Below are 14,623 nucleotides of genomic sequence, written 5' to 3' on the forward strand. Positions count from 1 at the left end.
GAGGCAGGACAGCTTCCTATTAGCTGCATCCTGCTCCCTGAATACTCAAACCTGACTTTCCTCCTGTGGATGTTTTCATGGGTTTTTGGAAGACTTCCTGCCATTTCGCCCATCCCTGGACATCCCCTCAACCCTGAGTCTTCTATGATGGAGGCCATGCACATCCCTCCTGCTCCTCACTACCCTCTCAGGTCCGGGCTTTTGGGCTATTTCTTTGAGTTTCTCTGCGGAGGTGCCTTCACCTCCCACTGCCTTCCCCCTGTCCCCCAGGCAGCTTTGTAACATTGGATCTAAAATAACCCTACACCAATTCTCTTTTTCTTGCTTGATCCTTGGGCAACACTGAGCACCCTTTGCTGTCCAAACAACTGACAGTCCAGCCATGTCCCAAACCACAGCTCCCCACCCTGTGTGCCCAGATGCCCCATCAGCACCTGCATTCAGTGTTTCCAAGTATCAGAACCTGCCTGCTATTGGTGTCCCCCGGTTGGAGATGCTTCTCAGGACCACGCAGAGACTCACGTCATGGGGTGCTCCCAGGCTGAGCAGTTCTGGCCTATTCACAAGGCTGGAAGTGAGGGGGGATCCCCACCTTCCCCTCTAGGAGGGGGCTCATCCCCACTACATTCTACCCAAACCCTCTTTCAACCTCTAGTCTTCTGGCCAATTCATAAGCTCCCTGCAGGTCAAGGAAGGCGTTTGTAAGCTCTGCACACTGTTTAATGCCTCCTTTGGAATAAGAGAGCAAGTGTCTCTTAGTGTCACAGGCTGAAATTCCCTTTGACACCCTGTTACACACACATGTGCCCTATCAAAGGGCCTGCTGTGTGCCAGACTTCATACCAGGTGTTAGGGACACAGGGGAAAAGAACACAAGCCCTGCCCTTAAGGAGCATAAAGTCTAGTTGGAGAGACAGAGAAAATCAAGAAAACATAATAAAGTGCAGTTGGTGCCATGGGCCCAGGTGTGGAGACGCCTGGGGCTTTCCATCCAGGTGGGCATGGGGGTTGGAGTGTTCTAGAAAACATTCAAAGCTGCCACCGGCGCTCAGGTCTCCCACCTTCCAGACCAGACTGGTGCTTTGTCTCACTGACTTGGGCTGCATAGAGGCTTTGGATCGTCCACGTTTCCCGAGTTGATCTATGTGGGAACCATTAAGCACCTGGTGTCCCCAACTGTCAGTTAATGCCTAATTTACTCAGGGGAGTCATATGACTAGAAAGTACAGAAGCGTCTATTGAAACCCCAAGGGCATGCTAGCCTGACCCTCCTGCAGAGGACGCATGGGCACAGAGCTTAAAGCTTAGCACTGTTGAGTGATCTGCCCGGTCGTCACTGGGAGGGTTCTCACCAGAAGAAAGGGAGGTGCTGTTTGCACACGAGGGGCATTTCCCAAATTTCTGTGGTGGCATCCGTGGCTCATGTGGCTTGTTTTGATCAGGCATTGGCTCTCTCCGAATGAGGCTGTCTGGCTCACAATCCTCTACCACCCGGGGACTTGGCACGGGGTCGATTTGGTGACAAAATGCAGTCTTCTCCCCAAGTGATGAGAGCTGGCTTTGATGCCCATTGAAGGGGCTTTTCAGAAATGTTCCTGCCACACACAGAGGTGGGGAGAACAGGCTTCCGAAACAGAGAAGGCTCCCATCTGGGTGCACAGAACTCTCCTGATGAGCCTGAGGGTTGTGTGGGCTGAATCTGGCCATGACAGTTAACAGCTGATGGAGAAGCTTCAGGAAGTTTTAAGTAACACAAGTGCCCAGGAGAAGGAAGAGGCACTGCAAAGCCAGTGTAGACACAAGCAGCCAGCCCTATGCCCATGAGCCCGAGCATAGGCCTATGGGCACTTCTTCATTGAAATAAAACCTTTTCAGAATTGATTGTTACAGCGATTACATCATTCTTGACTCCCTATTTCTGAAGGGAAATTAATTTCCTTTGTGCATTGATGCAGTGGGTAGGGGAGCAAAAATGACATGATCTGTGTTAATGCAGGTCTTGGCATAAGCTGTGCCATTTTCCAAGGATTGTTCCAGAAGCCATGGAGTGAAGGCTATCCAAAGACACCCTGCCCTGGACTCAAAAAGTCATCAGCAACCACAGGTTGTGCCACAGAGAGGAATGGAACTGCCTCCCTGGTCTCTCCCAGAGTCCTGACCTGTCAGTTTTGGTCCCAGGAAGTCGTTCATCCTCAGGGCAGTGATTCTGCAGGGAAGCAGCCCCCATCCTGTTTATGCATGAAGTATTTCACTAGTTAAGTCAGAAAGGATGCAGGTATAAGCTGATCCCACGCAGGGAAATAAAACATGACTTCAAGTCCTTTTTTTTTTTTTGGCTTATAGGTAGACCTTGTTGTATTGCGTCTTGCTTTATTGCAGTGCACAGATATTGCGTCTTTCACAAAGTGAATGTTTGCTGCCACCCTCCCTTGACCAAGTCTAACGGCACCATTTTCCCAACAGGATGTGCTCATTTTGTGTATCCATGTCAGCATTTTTTGCAATACAGTATTTTAAAGTTAAGGTATGTACATTTTTTTTTTACACATCATGCTATTGAATACTTAAAACATACAGTATAGTGTAAACAATCTTCACATGTGCTGGGAAAGCAAAAATTTGTGACTCGCTTGATAGTGATATTCACTTTATTGCAGAGGTCTGGAACCAAACCGGCAATATTGGTAAAGTATAGCTATACTTGCTTTTGCCAAAGTCTTGTTTTCCTGTATTATTTCCAGAAGACTCACAGAGCAGTATCACCAAGAGTTTAGTGGAAATGGATTAGTGTGGTGGATGCGGGGGCAACCCACACAAAGGGGCTGAGGGCCTGCTCCCATCCACCCCACGCCCCAGAAGCCTCCTCCGGGGCCTCTGCATTCAGAGGCACTGAGCACTCAGCACCAGGGCTTGGCCCACCCTGCTGAGAGGGGGCTGGGAAGGCAGACGCTGCCCACAGTGCTTTTTATCCAATGCCAGGAACAGGAGCGAAGTGATTACATTGGGTTTTGTTTTCCACTTTATTCAGGCTCTAAAAATGTTGGGCAGGAGCCCTTTCTGAAAGCTTTTGATCAATTCCCAGGGGCAGTGATTCTCAAGTTTTGCATGAATCTGGGATATTTGCTTAAAAGATAGCTAACAGTATTTACTATGTGCCATGCACAGTTCTAAGAGCTTCATCTAAATTATTGCTTCAAAAATTGGTAATGGTCTCTGAGAGGACTCTGAGGCCCCACAGCCAAGAGGTGCCAGGGCTGGGACAGATGCTTTGCTCTCAGTCACCTCTCAGGGCCCAGGAGGTCAAGGAAGGCTTGTGTGGGGACCAGGAATAGCCTGTTTAGCAGGTGCTGCAGGTGGTCCTTCACTTTCAGAAGCACTGCTTTTGTCTGCAGGGACTTCTTTGGTCCCAGCATCAGCCACACTCTGCCATGCAGGTTCAGTAAGGGGTAGGGCTTCTGCTGGGGGAAACCTTAGGGAGGAAAAGAGCTCAGGCAGGATATCAGTATTTCTTCCTGACACTGTAGAGGGGACAGAAACCTTGATGATAGCTACACTCTTAAACAGCATGGGCACCGTTATCATTCAGCTGTGCAAGGCCACACAATATTAGCCCCACCTGGCCTGGGATTGCAAGGTTAATATTACATCATTAGGTCAAGGAAATAGATTCTTCTGTCCAGTGAGGAGGCTACTTTAGGGCAGCAGGGTCCGATGGCCACAGGGGACATTCCACCGAAGGGAGGGGCACGACTTTGCTATGCTTTATGCACGCAGGTGGCTCTTCTTATAACACCCTCATTATGTGTTTTCAGAAACAAACAAAACTCTCCCTTTCTGAGACTCACTATGGGAACTCTGAGAACTTTTGGCAGGGGGTTGGTGCCTCTCTTTCTTGCTCAGGCCCTTTGTGTGGGCTCTGTTTTGCATGCAGTGCAGTTCCCATGGGGACTGAAGCCTCCAGAATCTCCCCACACTCACTGTTCCCGCAACTGGCTAGCAAACCTCCCCTGGGGGAGTACAGGGTCCTTGAGAAGATGGCGTGGGGCTGCTCTGATTGTGGTGGGGATTGGGGGCTCCTTTTAATAGTTTAGTCCCTAAGTCTTACAATGGCTGCTAGAGTAGCCATCACCCCCATTGCTCACCCTATTAGACAGAAATTGGTAGTAACATTTGAAATGTTACAGCCAAAGGAAGATCTGCATTGTGTGATTAAGTACAGAGAACCCTGCAGCCCGCCAGCTGAGCAGAATGACACGATCATTTCATTTCCCAGCATCATAGTGGGAATGATGATGCTCTGATTTAAGGTTCAGTGTCCACTCTTCTCCCTTCCAGAGAATATGTCAGGTCAGCAGCGAGACTGCAAGCCTACCAGGCAGGAATCACTGGCCTTGAGCATCATCCAAACACCCTTGGCATGCCTGTTATGGAACGTGGAGCCATCCATGCTGGTCCAAGTCTGAAGAGCTCTGAAACCAAGCTCTTTCATTTTCCTATAGGGCTGTAGGCTGCCCCCAGTCAGGTGTAGATTTGAGGACCCCCTGTTTCCCGAATGAAGGAAGGAACCATCTTCAGGTGTTGCAACTGGAAGCTTGGTGAACAGGCACTGATCATCTGCAGGGGGATTTATATCAATGCTTAAAGACAGGTCCCTATGTACACACAGGGCTACAGTGGCTGTGATGACACCCCCAAGGGGTTCACCTTCTTTATTTGACAAATACAGAAACAAAGCCCAGAGCTGGCTTCATCTAAATGTTCCCATTCCTGCTTTGTTCCTGGAAAGTTTCCGAGCTGCCCTTGCAGTGAGGCAGTGCCAAAACCAGGGCTCACCCCAGGTCCCGAGTCCCCACTCTGGGCTCCTGTTAGGCCGTGCTGCCTGCCCCACTACTCGGCTTTACACCATGGAGCTCGCAGGGTGGTGAATGCTACAGGAGACACTGTGTGTCTTTTTTGTTGTTGTTGTTGAGATGGTGTCTCATACTGTTGCCCAGGCTGGAGTGCAAAGGCACAATCTCGGCTCGCTGCAATTTCTGCCTCCCGGGTTCGTGCGATTCTCCTGCCTCAGCCTCCTTACTAGCTGGAATTACCGGCACATACCACCATGCCCGGCTAACTTGTTTTTGTATTTTTAGTAGATACGGGGTTTCACTATGTTGGCCAGACTGGTCTTGAACTCCTGACCTCATGATCCGCTTGCCTTGGCCTCCCAAAGTGCTGAGATTACAGGCCTGAGCCACCGCACCCAGCTGACACTGTGTGTCTTTAACTCAACAGCAGCACTCCTTAGGAAACTTGGAGGAAAATGTCACGTCACCCTCAGGAGCACCAGAGGGTTGTGCAGTGGCATGAAGGTCCCTGGTACACAGCAGGGCCACAGGGGAAGTGGAGGAGTCACTGTGAGCTGCCAACACCCGCACTTTGCTGCTGTCTTCCCTCTCATGCGTATCCCACCTGTGTGGATGTGGGTCCCGTGCACGCCTCTGTGAAATGCCCGCCTCACCTGGAGGACTGCAGTGCGAAGGCACCATGCAGATGTCCCTCAGCCTGCCTCCAGCAACTGGAAGGCAAGGCACCATGCTTCTTCTTTTATGGATGAGGACGGCGAGGCTCGGACAGTGAAGTAACCAGCTCATGTTCACAGGAACAGACAATGTTGGGAGTAAGATTTGAGGCCGCACTCTGTAGCTCTAGGTTTTATTCTCCTTCCCCATCTTGCCTTTCCTTATTATTTCCAAGGAGGGTAGCTGTATTCTGATGCTTGCTTAGAATAAGCCAAGCAAACAGGAAAGAGCAGAGAGAACCTGCTACTCCCGGAGGTCTGGCCCAGGGAGGTTGTCAGGACATAAGACAGGGCTCTGCAGGGCTGTGAGGCTGAACCCTGGGGCCAGGGTACCTTCTGTGCTCTCCACAGACCTTCACAGAGCTTCTCGAGCTCCAGAGCTTTCCTCTGAGCCCATGTCTAGGAAGGGACCCTCCTATCAGCTCCCAAATTCTTTTAAAAATGTTTATTTATTTATTTAGAGATGGAATTTCGCTCTTGTTGCTGAGGCTGGAGTGCAATGGCACGAGCTCGGCTCACTGCAACCTCCACCTCCAGGTTCAAGCAATTCTCCTGCCTCACCCTCCCAAGTAGCTGGGATTACAGGCACCCGCCACCATGCCCAGCTAATTTTTTTTTTTTTTTTTTTGTATTTTTAGTAGAGACGGGGTTTCTCCATGTTGGCCAGGCTGGTCTTGAACTCCTGACCTCAGGTGATCCAAACGCCTTGGCCTCCCAAAGTATGAGATTACAGGCGTGAGCCACCGCGCCCGGCCTCAGCTCCCTTACTTATGTCCCTTTGCTCTCTTCCTGCCTGCTCCAGTGGGCTCTTCTCAGGTCTTGAATTAGGGACTTTCCTGGTGCCTGTGGAAAAGTAGCCCCTTGGAGCCTGAAATGTTCTCTCCCCGTTCCTCTCTCCCCCTGGCCCCCTTCTCCCAGCTGGTTTCTAGCACTTTATTTCCAGATTCAGAAGCCACTTCCTCATGGTGGCAGCCTTTCTGGAGTACCATATTTACACCCCAGTGTCCTTGGAGATAACAGGATCCTATCCCCAGGAGGCGCCCACGGAGGATGAGGCCACCTCTAATCCCATTCATCTCTGTATCCTGGGCCACCACCAGCCTGGCTACAGGGCAGGGGAAACATGGGGACCTTGCTGAATTTAAAAATGGGCTGGAGACTCCTGTTAACGAGAACAGAGGGCCCTTTAATAGACATTGTGATTTTATTACCTGTGATCAACAGGAAAATCAGGTGCTGAAGAACCCACCAAATGTAGTAAACACCAGGAGAAGAGATAGGAAAGCCAGCGGGCCATGAGACTTGTTGTGTAGCCCTGGAAGGCCCACTGTGCCCTGAATATTTCCAGGAAGATGGGAGTGGTGATGTCTAGCACTTCATCTGCCACCTGGCACCTTCTTCTTAATGCCAACTTCAAATTCGCTACAGAAAAATACTGTTCCAAGGCTTCTTACTGCAGGTTGCTTTGTGTTCTGGAATCATCCGGGTTGAGCTTATCAATTAAGGAGTTCATCCCTCTACAGGTGACCCCCACCTCTTTTGCACACGCACTCCCATGCCTCAGTGAAAATGTCCTAAGAACAGGGGTTACACCTCTGAAAAAAAAATCTCAGGACCCCAAACTCACTAAAAGTTAAGCTTGGGAACTGAGTCATGCAAGAAACTACCTGCTTTTTGTTCCCACACGGATGGCTGCAACATAGAAGGGCCACGGAGCGCCCCAGGTGGCCTCCCTCACAACTGCTCAGGAAAAAATTCCTTGTGGGCCCTGAAATCTTTCAGAATAGACACCCCCCCAAAAAAACTGACCAGAAAACAGAGTTCTGTTGACTCTTATCCTGGCAATGCAAATTAATAGCTGATCTTCACAGGTACTGGACAAAGACAAGACCAGAAATCATCCCTCGGCTCAAGCAGAGGAAGGCATAATGGGCTTTTCCTGACTCCTCTCTTTTCATATGGAAAATGTGGTTTCAGTGAGCACTAATCAAGCCTCACAAGAATGTAACCATCTCTTGTCTACCCCATTTCTCTTTTTATTCCTTTTCCTCCTTCCCCTACTGTCCACTCTTTCCCCTTTCAGTATTGGAGTCCTCAAAACTCTCTTTGGGAAAAGCACAGGCCAGGAATCCTAGTGTAACTTGTGTTTCTTTTTCCTGGGCACCATCCTCAACCTTGGAAAATAAACTTCTAACTTGATTGAGACCTGTCTCAGACACTTCTTGGTTTACACATCTCAGACATCTGGGAAACACCACAGAAATGAGCGCAGAGCTTTGCGTACTGTGGATGCTCAGATACATGTTTCTCATGTTAAGTCCAAATGTAGACATATCTGCTTTCTCTTGCACTTCAGCAATATTAAAGACATCTCACAACATCTCTTCAAAACCCATTTCAATACTTAACTGACATTGTAGTCTTTGCAACTCTAGCTAATCCATTTGGATAAACACTCCATGAAATTCCCATTTCCATCCACTCTAATGGATGGACTCAAGTCTTTGGTCTGCTCTTGTGTAGATAACTCCTAAATCCTGTCACACTCACTGTGTATCTGATATCTTTGAAATTCTAAGAGCCTTGGAAGGCTCTCAGGGAAGCTGAGTGTGGGGAAACAGGGGGCGTGTGGGAGGCATGGTTTAACATTGCCTCTTGGTTTGAGCCTCCATTGCGTGCTGGTAAGGCAGGCCTCCTCCCACAATGGGGAGAGAGCAGTGGCTTCTTTGGAGGCATATTTGGGATCCTAGTGCCTCATAATAGACATTCAGAACTTTACATGATTGGGGAAAAAATCTCTAATAATGAATCCACCTCCAAACTCAGACTTTTAGAGGTCATTCTAACCCACTATTCTCAACGGATATCTCTACAACCAATCAATATCTCCTTGAAAACTGAATAATTCAAGCCAATCTTGGCCATTTTGAACACTCAGATGTGTGAAGTACTGCAGCCTTTATGTCACTGAAGAAGCTTTCAGCCCTCACCCAGGTCATCATGGCATCCAGCCCCCTCCCCCAGCCCCCAGCCCCCCGGTCTGACCTCATTCTTCAGGCTCCTGGCCAGGAAGTGCTCAGCCACGTGCGCGGGAAGCACGTTCTCCAGCAGCACGCGGTTCAGGTTCTCCATGGTCTCTATCTCCTCCCGCTCTTTTTTGAATTTGTTCTTCCATAAGAAGTCTAACCTACAGTAATATTCATTCTGTTACAAGAGGACACAGAGGTAAAGAAACAATAGGCATCTTGTCCTGCCAGAGAGTGGAGGTTTTAAAGAGAAAACAAAAAGAACAAAATGAAACCGAAAAAAGACCCCCAAACAGAACTTCCACCCTCCCTATAAAGCCCTCTGTGTCCCTGAAATGTCCTTCAGTCAACCTCTGACATGGATTTGCAAAAAACAAGAACCAGCCTCAGAAACAGGGAAATCAGCTATATGGAGGCTTAAATTCAAAGCGCCATTAAAGCTTCCTGCAAAGTTATGCTACTAAAAGAGGGCTCAAATTATTTTTTGAAAAGAGGCAATTGTAGAATATAAATGATGAATACATGAAAAATACCTCTGTAGAGAGAGTGCATTTTTTGATGATTTGAATAAAAACTGTATTGTTCGTTTATGGCAGTTTGCCTTTAGCATTTGTAAATTAATTTTTCCCTAACACAAATTGTATAATTATGTAATCATTGCAAAATATGGATTTTTTTTTCCACTTGGGATTGTGCTGTTCTGACAGAATGCCATTCATTACATTTAGAGAAAAGTTCATTTTGATATTAAGATAGTGCCTGTTAGTAAAAACCTGTGTTCATGCTTTACAATGTATTAAAATATAATGTATTTTAAAAGTAGTTATTACTAACATTGTAGGAATGGAGAGGCCCAATTACTGACAAAGAGTCTTTTGGGTCTTGGCATCATTTTGTGCCTCCTATGATGTAAATACTTTAATATCATGAAATAGTCTTGAATGGATCTTCCCGTAATAGAAGGGCTTAGTGGAGAGTGTGTATTTCATACAGATAGTCACTTATTGACAAATAAATGCAAAGAAGAGCTAACTGCAAGTTTTTGGTTTGCTTTGTTGAGTTGATTAATTCTACCAATGACAGTACAAAGTAAAACAAAACACATACACATGCACACAGATGGCCTCTCATGCACAAATGGGAATTAAAAAAATTAAAAATCCACATTTTGAAATTTGAAAGAATGATGATCATTCATTAGTTATGTCTGATTCAAATTATCTGTCATACATTAGGAAAACTCCTCCTCCTCTGGTGTGGCATTTATGTTTATCTCATATAGTAAGGCATTTTCAAAAAACTGCAAAAAAGATATTTTAAAAGTTTGTTTATATTTAGCCAGACATGGTGGCTCATGCCTGTAATCCCAGCACTTTGGGAGGCCAAGGTGGGTGGGTCACTTGAGGTCAGGAGTTTGAGACCAGCCTGGCCCAACTGGCAAAATCCCGTCTCTACTAAAAATACAAAAATTAGCCGGGCCTGGTTGTGCGTGCCTGTAATCCCAGTTACTCAAGAGGCTGAGGCAGGAGAATCACTTGAACCCAGGAGGTGGAGGTTGCAGGGAGCCGATATTGAGCTACTGCACTCCAGTCTGGGAAACAGAACGACACTCTGTCTCAAAAACCAAAAACAAAACCCCAAAAATGAAAGTTTGTTTATATTTAAAGTTTCACGTTCATGCCAGATTTTCCACACCATGGACTGATAGAAATTATGCTCTACATTGACTAGAAAAGCCTTCTCACTTGAAGAATGGATTTAAAAAAAAATAAATCAGTGGTGTGTCTGGCTTCAAACTAAAACGATAGATGCAACAAGTGGTGGGGGCATTGAGGAGACAAAGGTGCGCACTTCAAATTAGACAAAAGTGAAGCATGAGATGAAACCACCTCCAAGGGAGCAGTTAAGGCAGCAAGTCCAACCCAAGTGAGCATGAAAGGTTTCCGTGCGCCATGCTAGGATGTTGCTCAGGTTTTCAGAGCCATTGTTATTGCATAACAGGTAAGCAGTTTGTAAGTCTCCTACTAAAAAAAATCAGAGTATTTTGGAATACTCAGAGTATTTCGGTTCAGCTGTACTGAACCGAAATGACATTTTGCCAAATCTATCTATCTATCTACCTATCTATCTACCTACCTACCTTTCCATTTATCTATCCATCTATCAATCATCTATCACCTTCCCAAGCAATGCAATCTGTTTAGAATCCTCTGTCTTACATGTAAGTAGCTGGCACATTAGCAGCTCGTATGAAAGGCCCCCTCAAAAAAGACTTAAAAAAATCCCCAATCAAATGGAATGCATTGAATAATAATCCTCCAAAAGATAGTTCCAAGTCCTAACCCTTGTTATTTGCAAATGTGACCTGATTTGGAAATAATGTCTTTGTGAATGTGATTCAGTTAAAGATCTCAGGATAATATCATCCTGGATCTAGGGTTGGCCCTAAACCTCAAGACGGGTGTCCTTACAAGAGAAAGGAGGGGGGATTTGACTCAGAGACATGGCGGGAGGCCATGCGCAGGCGTCTAGCAGAGGCCAAGATAAAGCCCCTGCCTGGGTGACTCAGGGAGGGCAGTGCTGCGGAGGAGACAGAGGATTCTGTGTGCAGAGGAGGAACAGGGAGAGACACGCAGGCTTCCTCAGCTTCGAGAGCCTCCCATCCCTCGGATTGTCACCCACCTCTTGGATTCTGCCTGGGGCTACTCTACAGGTTTTCAGGGGCCCAGATCCCATGAAGAGACACCGAATTTGCTTTTCACTGGCTCTATCAACAATGAGTGAGACAGAAGGAAGAGCCCAGGAGAATCCTCCAGGACATGCCTGGGACCCCATGACCCTCCCTGCTGGGGCTCTCATCTAGCACAGCCTCAAGCGCAGTTCTGGGATTTTCTGATTCTGAAAACAACCTGAGGAACTGGAGGGCTTCACATCTTTCTACATAGACAGAAGAACCAGTTACTGGGCTGGAGTACAGGGCAGTTGGTGACCCTGTAGATTCTTGGGTTCTAAGATCTACAAAACAACAGCTTCATTTTGAGGTCACGTAGACTGTCCCCTGGTTTTATAGTATAAATGTATCCCACTTCAATGTGCTGCTGTTTAAGCTCTGGTGAGACACTAAGCTTCTTTCTTTTTCAAAAGAGACTCCTGAGTTGGCTAACACATCTGTCATAAACTAGACTTTAGTACAGCAAATAGTACTGTACCTGTTGCACAAGAGATGTGTTATGTTTTCATCAAGGCTACTTAGATACCTAAAGCAATATTTAGTATACTGATTTGCTCAGAAAGCAAACATACCTCCATCATTTCAAAAAAGATGGTCATGGAGCAGGAAAAATAACAATGAAAATAAGTTGCAAAATGCATATACTATCATTTAATAAACCAATCAGGAAATACAGTAACTGAGGCCATGAATGCTTTACTTATGGCACTTGAAAAATCTTATTTCCAATATGGAGTGTTTTGTGATATACCTCCCCTCCTTTCGGGGAAGGGAGTACCAAAGCACTGGATCACAGACTTCAAAGTTCTTACCCAGAAGACTTGGGGCCTTAGTAAATCATTCACTCAATGATTTTGGATTGCAGGTCAGCCTCCTGGCTCACCTTGGTATTTCCCATGGTGTCTTATATAGATTCGGTGATTTATAGCTGGTGTTAAAGAATGGTTATGAAGAATGGTAAATCCTTTAGAGGGAGTAATAATTTTTCTAGGCGTCTAGATGTAAATATTACTTTATGCTACACTAAAGACAAAAATGGAATGACTCCCTATGAGACTGGTATCAACCCAATTGTGTAAAATTGGTGCTCAATCATAATATTGAACACTTTTGATTATTTATCTTAATTAGAGGGTGATGGATCAACTGTCAGCCATTGGACTCAACCATAATTATGTAGTGGTACTGTGTATCATCTCAATGACCAATAATAAAGTTGGGAGAATTTAATTTGATATGAGGTTCTTAAAATTTGCTGCTGTGAAGGAATCTGAGAGATGATTCTAGCAGGAAAAAGCATCCCCAGTATGAAATGGAGAAACAGGTGATCCCACAGAGGGGATGGCTGCATTGTTTTCTGAGAAATGATCATCTAGGTGATATTATTCAAGGAAGCGCAATTCTCTCACATCTAAATTATAAGGTACTCAAGGGAGAGCATGCCTGCCATATGAGTGAGAGCAGAAAGATGGCCAGTCATGAGAAAAGAAAAATGGGTTGCAGGAGAAACCAGGGAAAAAGAACCGGATATGGTGCAGGTTGTCAAAACTGCAAGCCAAAGAATGCAGAACAGAGAAAATGCAAGAGGGGTGGTGGGGTGGGAAGAAGGGACCTCAAACAGCTTTGCAGCAGGACAGGACAGCTTGGTGCTAGGGAGATGGATGAGGGCTGCACCATGAGCTCCTACGGAGGACGCAGCTCACATTGCTTGGGAAGCTAGAGGAGGACAGTTGTCCCGGACTGCTGGCCTGACAGCCAGATCCAGACTCGGTCCAACTGTCTATGCAATTACTAACAGCTTTTGGGTGGGGAGAACTGGAAGCCAACTGGAAGCCAGACCCAAACTCGTAAGTATATAGTGTACCTCTTAGATATTGGGCAGATTTAATTGAATTGGCATTGCTTCTTCATGGGTTCTTTCCAAATACATAAATCACTGCTTTTTGTTTGTTTCACACCACCCTTCATAGAACTTAAAACAGACTGTGGATGAGGCAGAGGTGCTTGGCTTCAGATGAGTCTTGTAGTCTTTGGGCAACTGTCTTTGTTGAAGGCAGAGGAAGAATAATTGTCTTTAAAAATCTTGCACCCACAGCCTCTGTGGGAAACCAGAAGGGTTGGAGGGACCAAAGAAGGAAGAACAGTTTCATTTGCATTGCAAAATAAAACTTTTTAACAGGGGATCATATTTCTAGGAATGATTGCAAATGACAGCAAAGGTATTCAGGCCCAGTTCAAACAAGTGTGCTACATATTCTGAAATGCAAATGAAAGCCCTAGTCAAGGGGAGATTTTGTTTTTCAAATAGTGTCAGTTATTGAAGGAACACTTTTGTAGGCTTACAAAACCTACAAAATTTGTTTTGAGATTTAACAGGAAATTAACTGATTAAAATTTTGGCCATTCATAACATTTGCCTTTTGTGGAAAAAAAGAAAGATATTTTTCCTTTTGTCTATATCGAAGCATCCACACCCTGTACTAACTAGTTTTATCTTCAGTGATAAGATGATTCTAATTCTTAGACATTTGTTTCCAAGAAGGTTAACTACAATGCACAGCAAAGCACTATTAATACAGCACTTTAGAGAAGGTACATATACATATATATAAACAGACTTCTTACCTGTCTACCCAGAACAAGCAGTGTGATGAAGAATATAGAGAGAGACACAGAGCCCATGGTCTTCAGGTCTTTCCAAATGCCTGGTCTATTAAAAAACAGACAGACAAACAGACAACAGTGCAACAAAACAACATGCATACAGGACTTAGAATTTGAATATCAACAAATATCAGATTCTCTAGTGCCTGTCTACATCATATACCAGCCAAACACAAGTTTCAAATCTCCTTCCAAACCCAGTGTGCATTAAAACAAAACAAAAATCCCTATTTTGAGAGCACAGTAAAATCATACAGACTTCCTACTTTATATCAAGCTATATCAAATATGAAAAGAAGACATACAAGAATATTAACATTTTCTTTATACTTCTGGGATCAATATGGGTAATTGGATCAATGGTTTCTTCAATGTTTTCATCATTACTCTCGGAAAGAGACAGTATGCTTGAAACGAGTAATCACGTGAGGTATAAACATGAAGCAGGGAACTTAATTTCTGCAAGCTGAATTACACAGTTTCATATAACTTTCAAGCAGTCATCCAATCTTATTCACTCTTTCATATGATTTTGTATCACAAAGGCATAACAGAGATGAAAATTTTGGGTACACTGCCTGAGTGACCTCAGGTTCAAGTTTATAATAAATGACATCAGTCATTCATCCCTGCCAAGAT

At 45.4% G+C, this 14,623-nt stretch overlaps 1 protein-coding gene across 8 annotated transcripts in view; it reads right to left on the reverse strand.

The window, feature by feature from the left end:
- The window catches only part of ADCY2 (adenylate cyclase 2), a 431,254-nt gene that overhangs the window by 29,140 nt on the left and 387,491 nt on the right, over positions 1-14,623 (reverse strand). For all 8 annotated transcript variants that reach the window (XM_055367540.2, XM_055367542.2, XM_055367545.2 and 5 more), the window contains 2 exons: positions 13,946-14,030; positions 8,609-8,767 (listed from right to left, as the gene is read on the reverse strand). In XM_055367540.2, coding sequence (XP_055223515.2) covers positions 8,609-8,767; positions 13,946-14,030 — 244 coding nt within the window. The remainder of the gene's footprint in view (positions 1-8,608; positions 8,768-13,945; positions 14,031-14,623) is intronic.

The sequence above is a fragment of the Gorilla gorilla genome, chromosome 19 (genome assembly GCF_029281585.2).
Source record: "Gorilla gorilla gorilla isolate KB3781 chromosome 19, NHGRI_mGorGor1-v2.1_pri, whole genome shotgun sequence".
Classification (NCBI taxonomy): domain Eukaryota; kingdom Metazoa; phylum Chordata; class Mammalia; order Primates; family Hominidae; genus Gorilla; species Gorilla gorilla.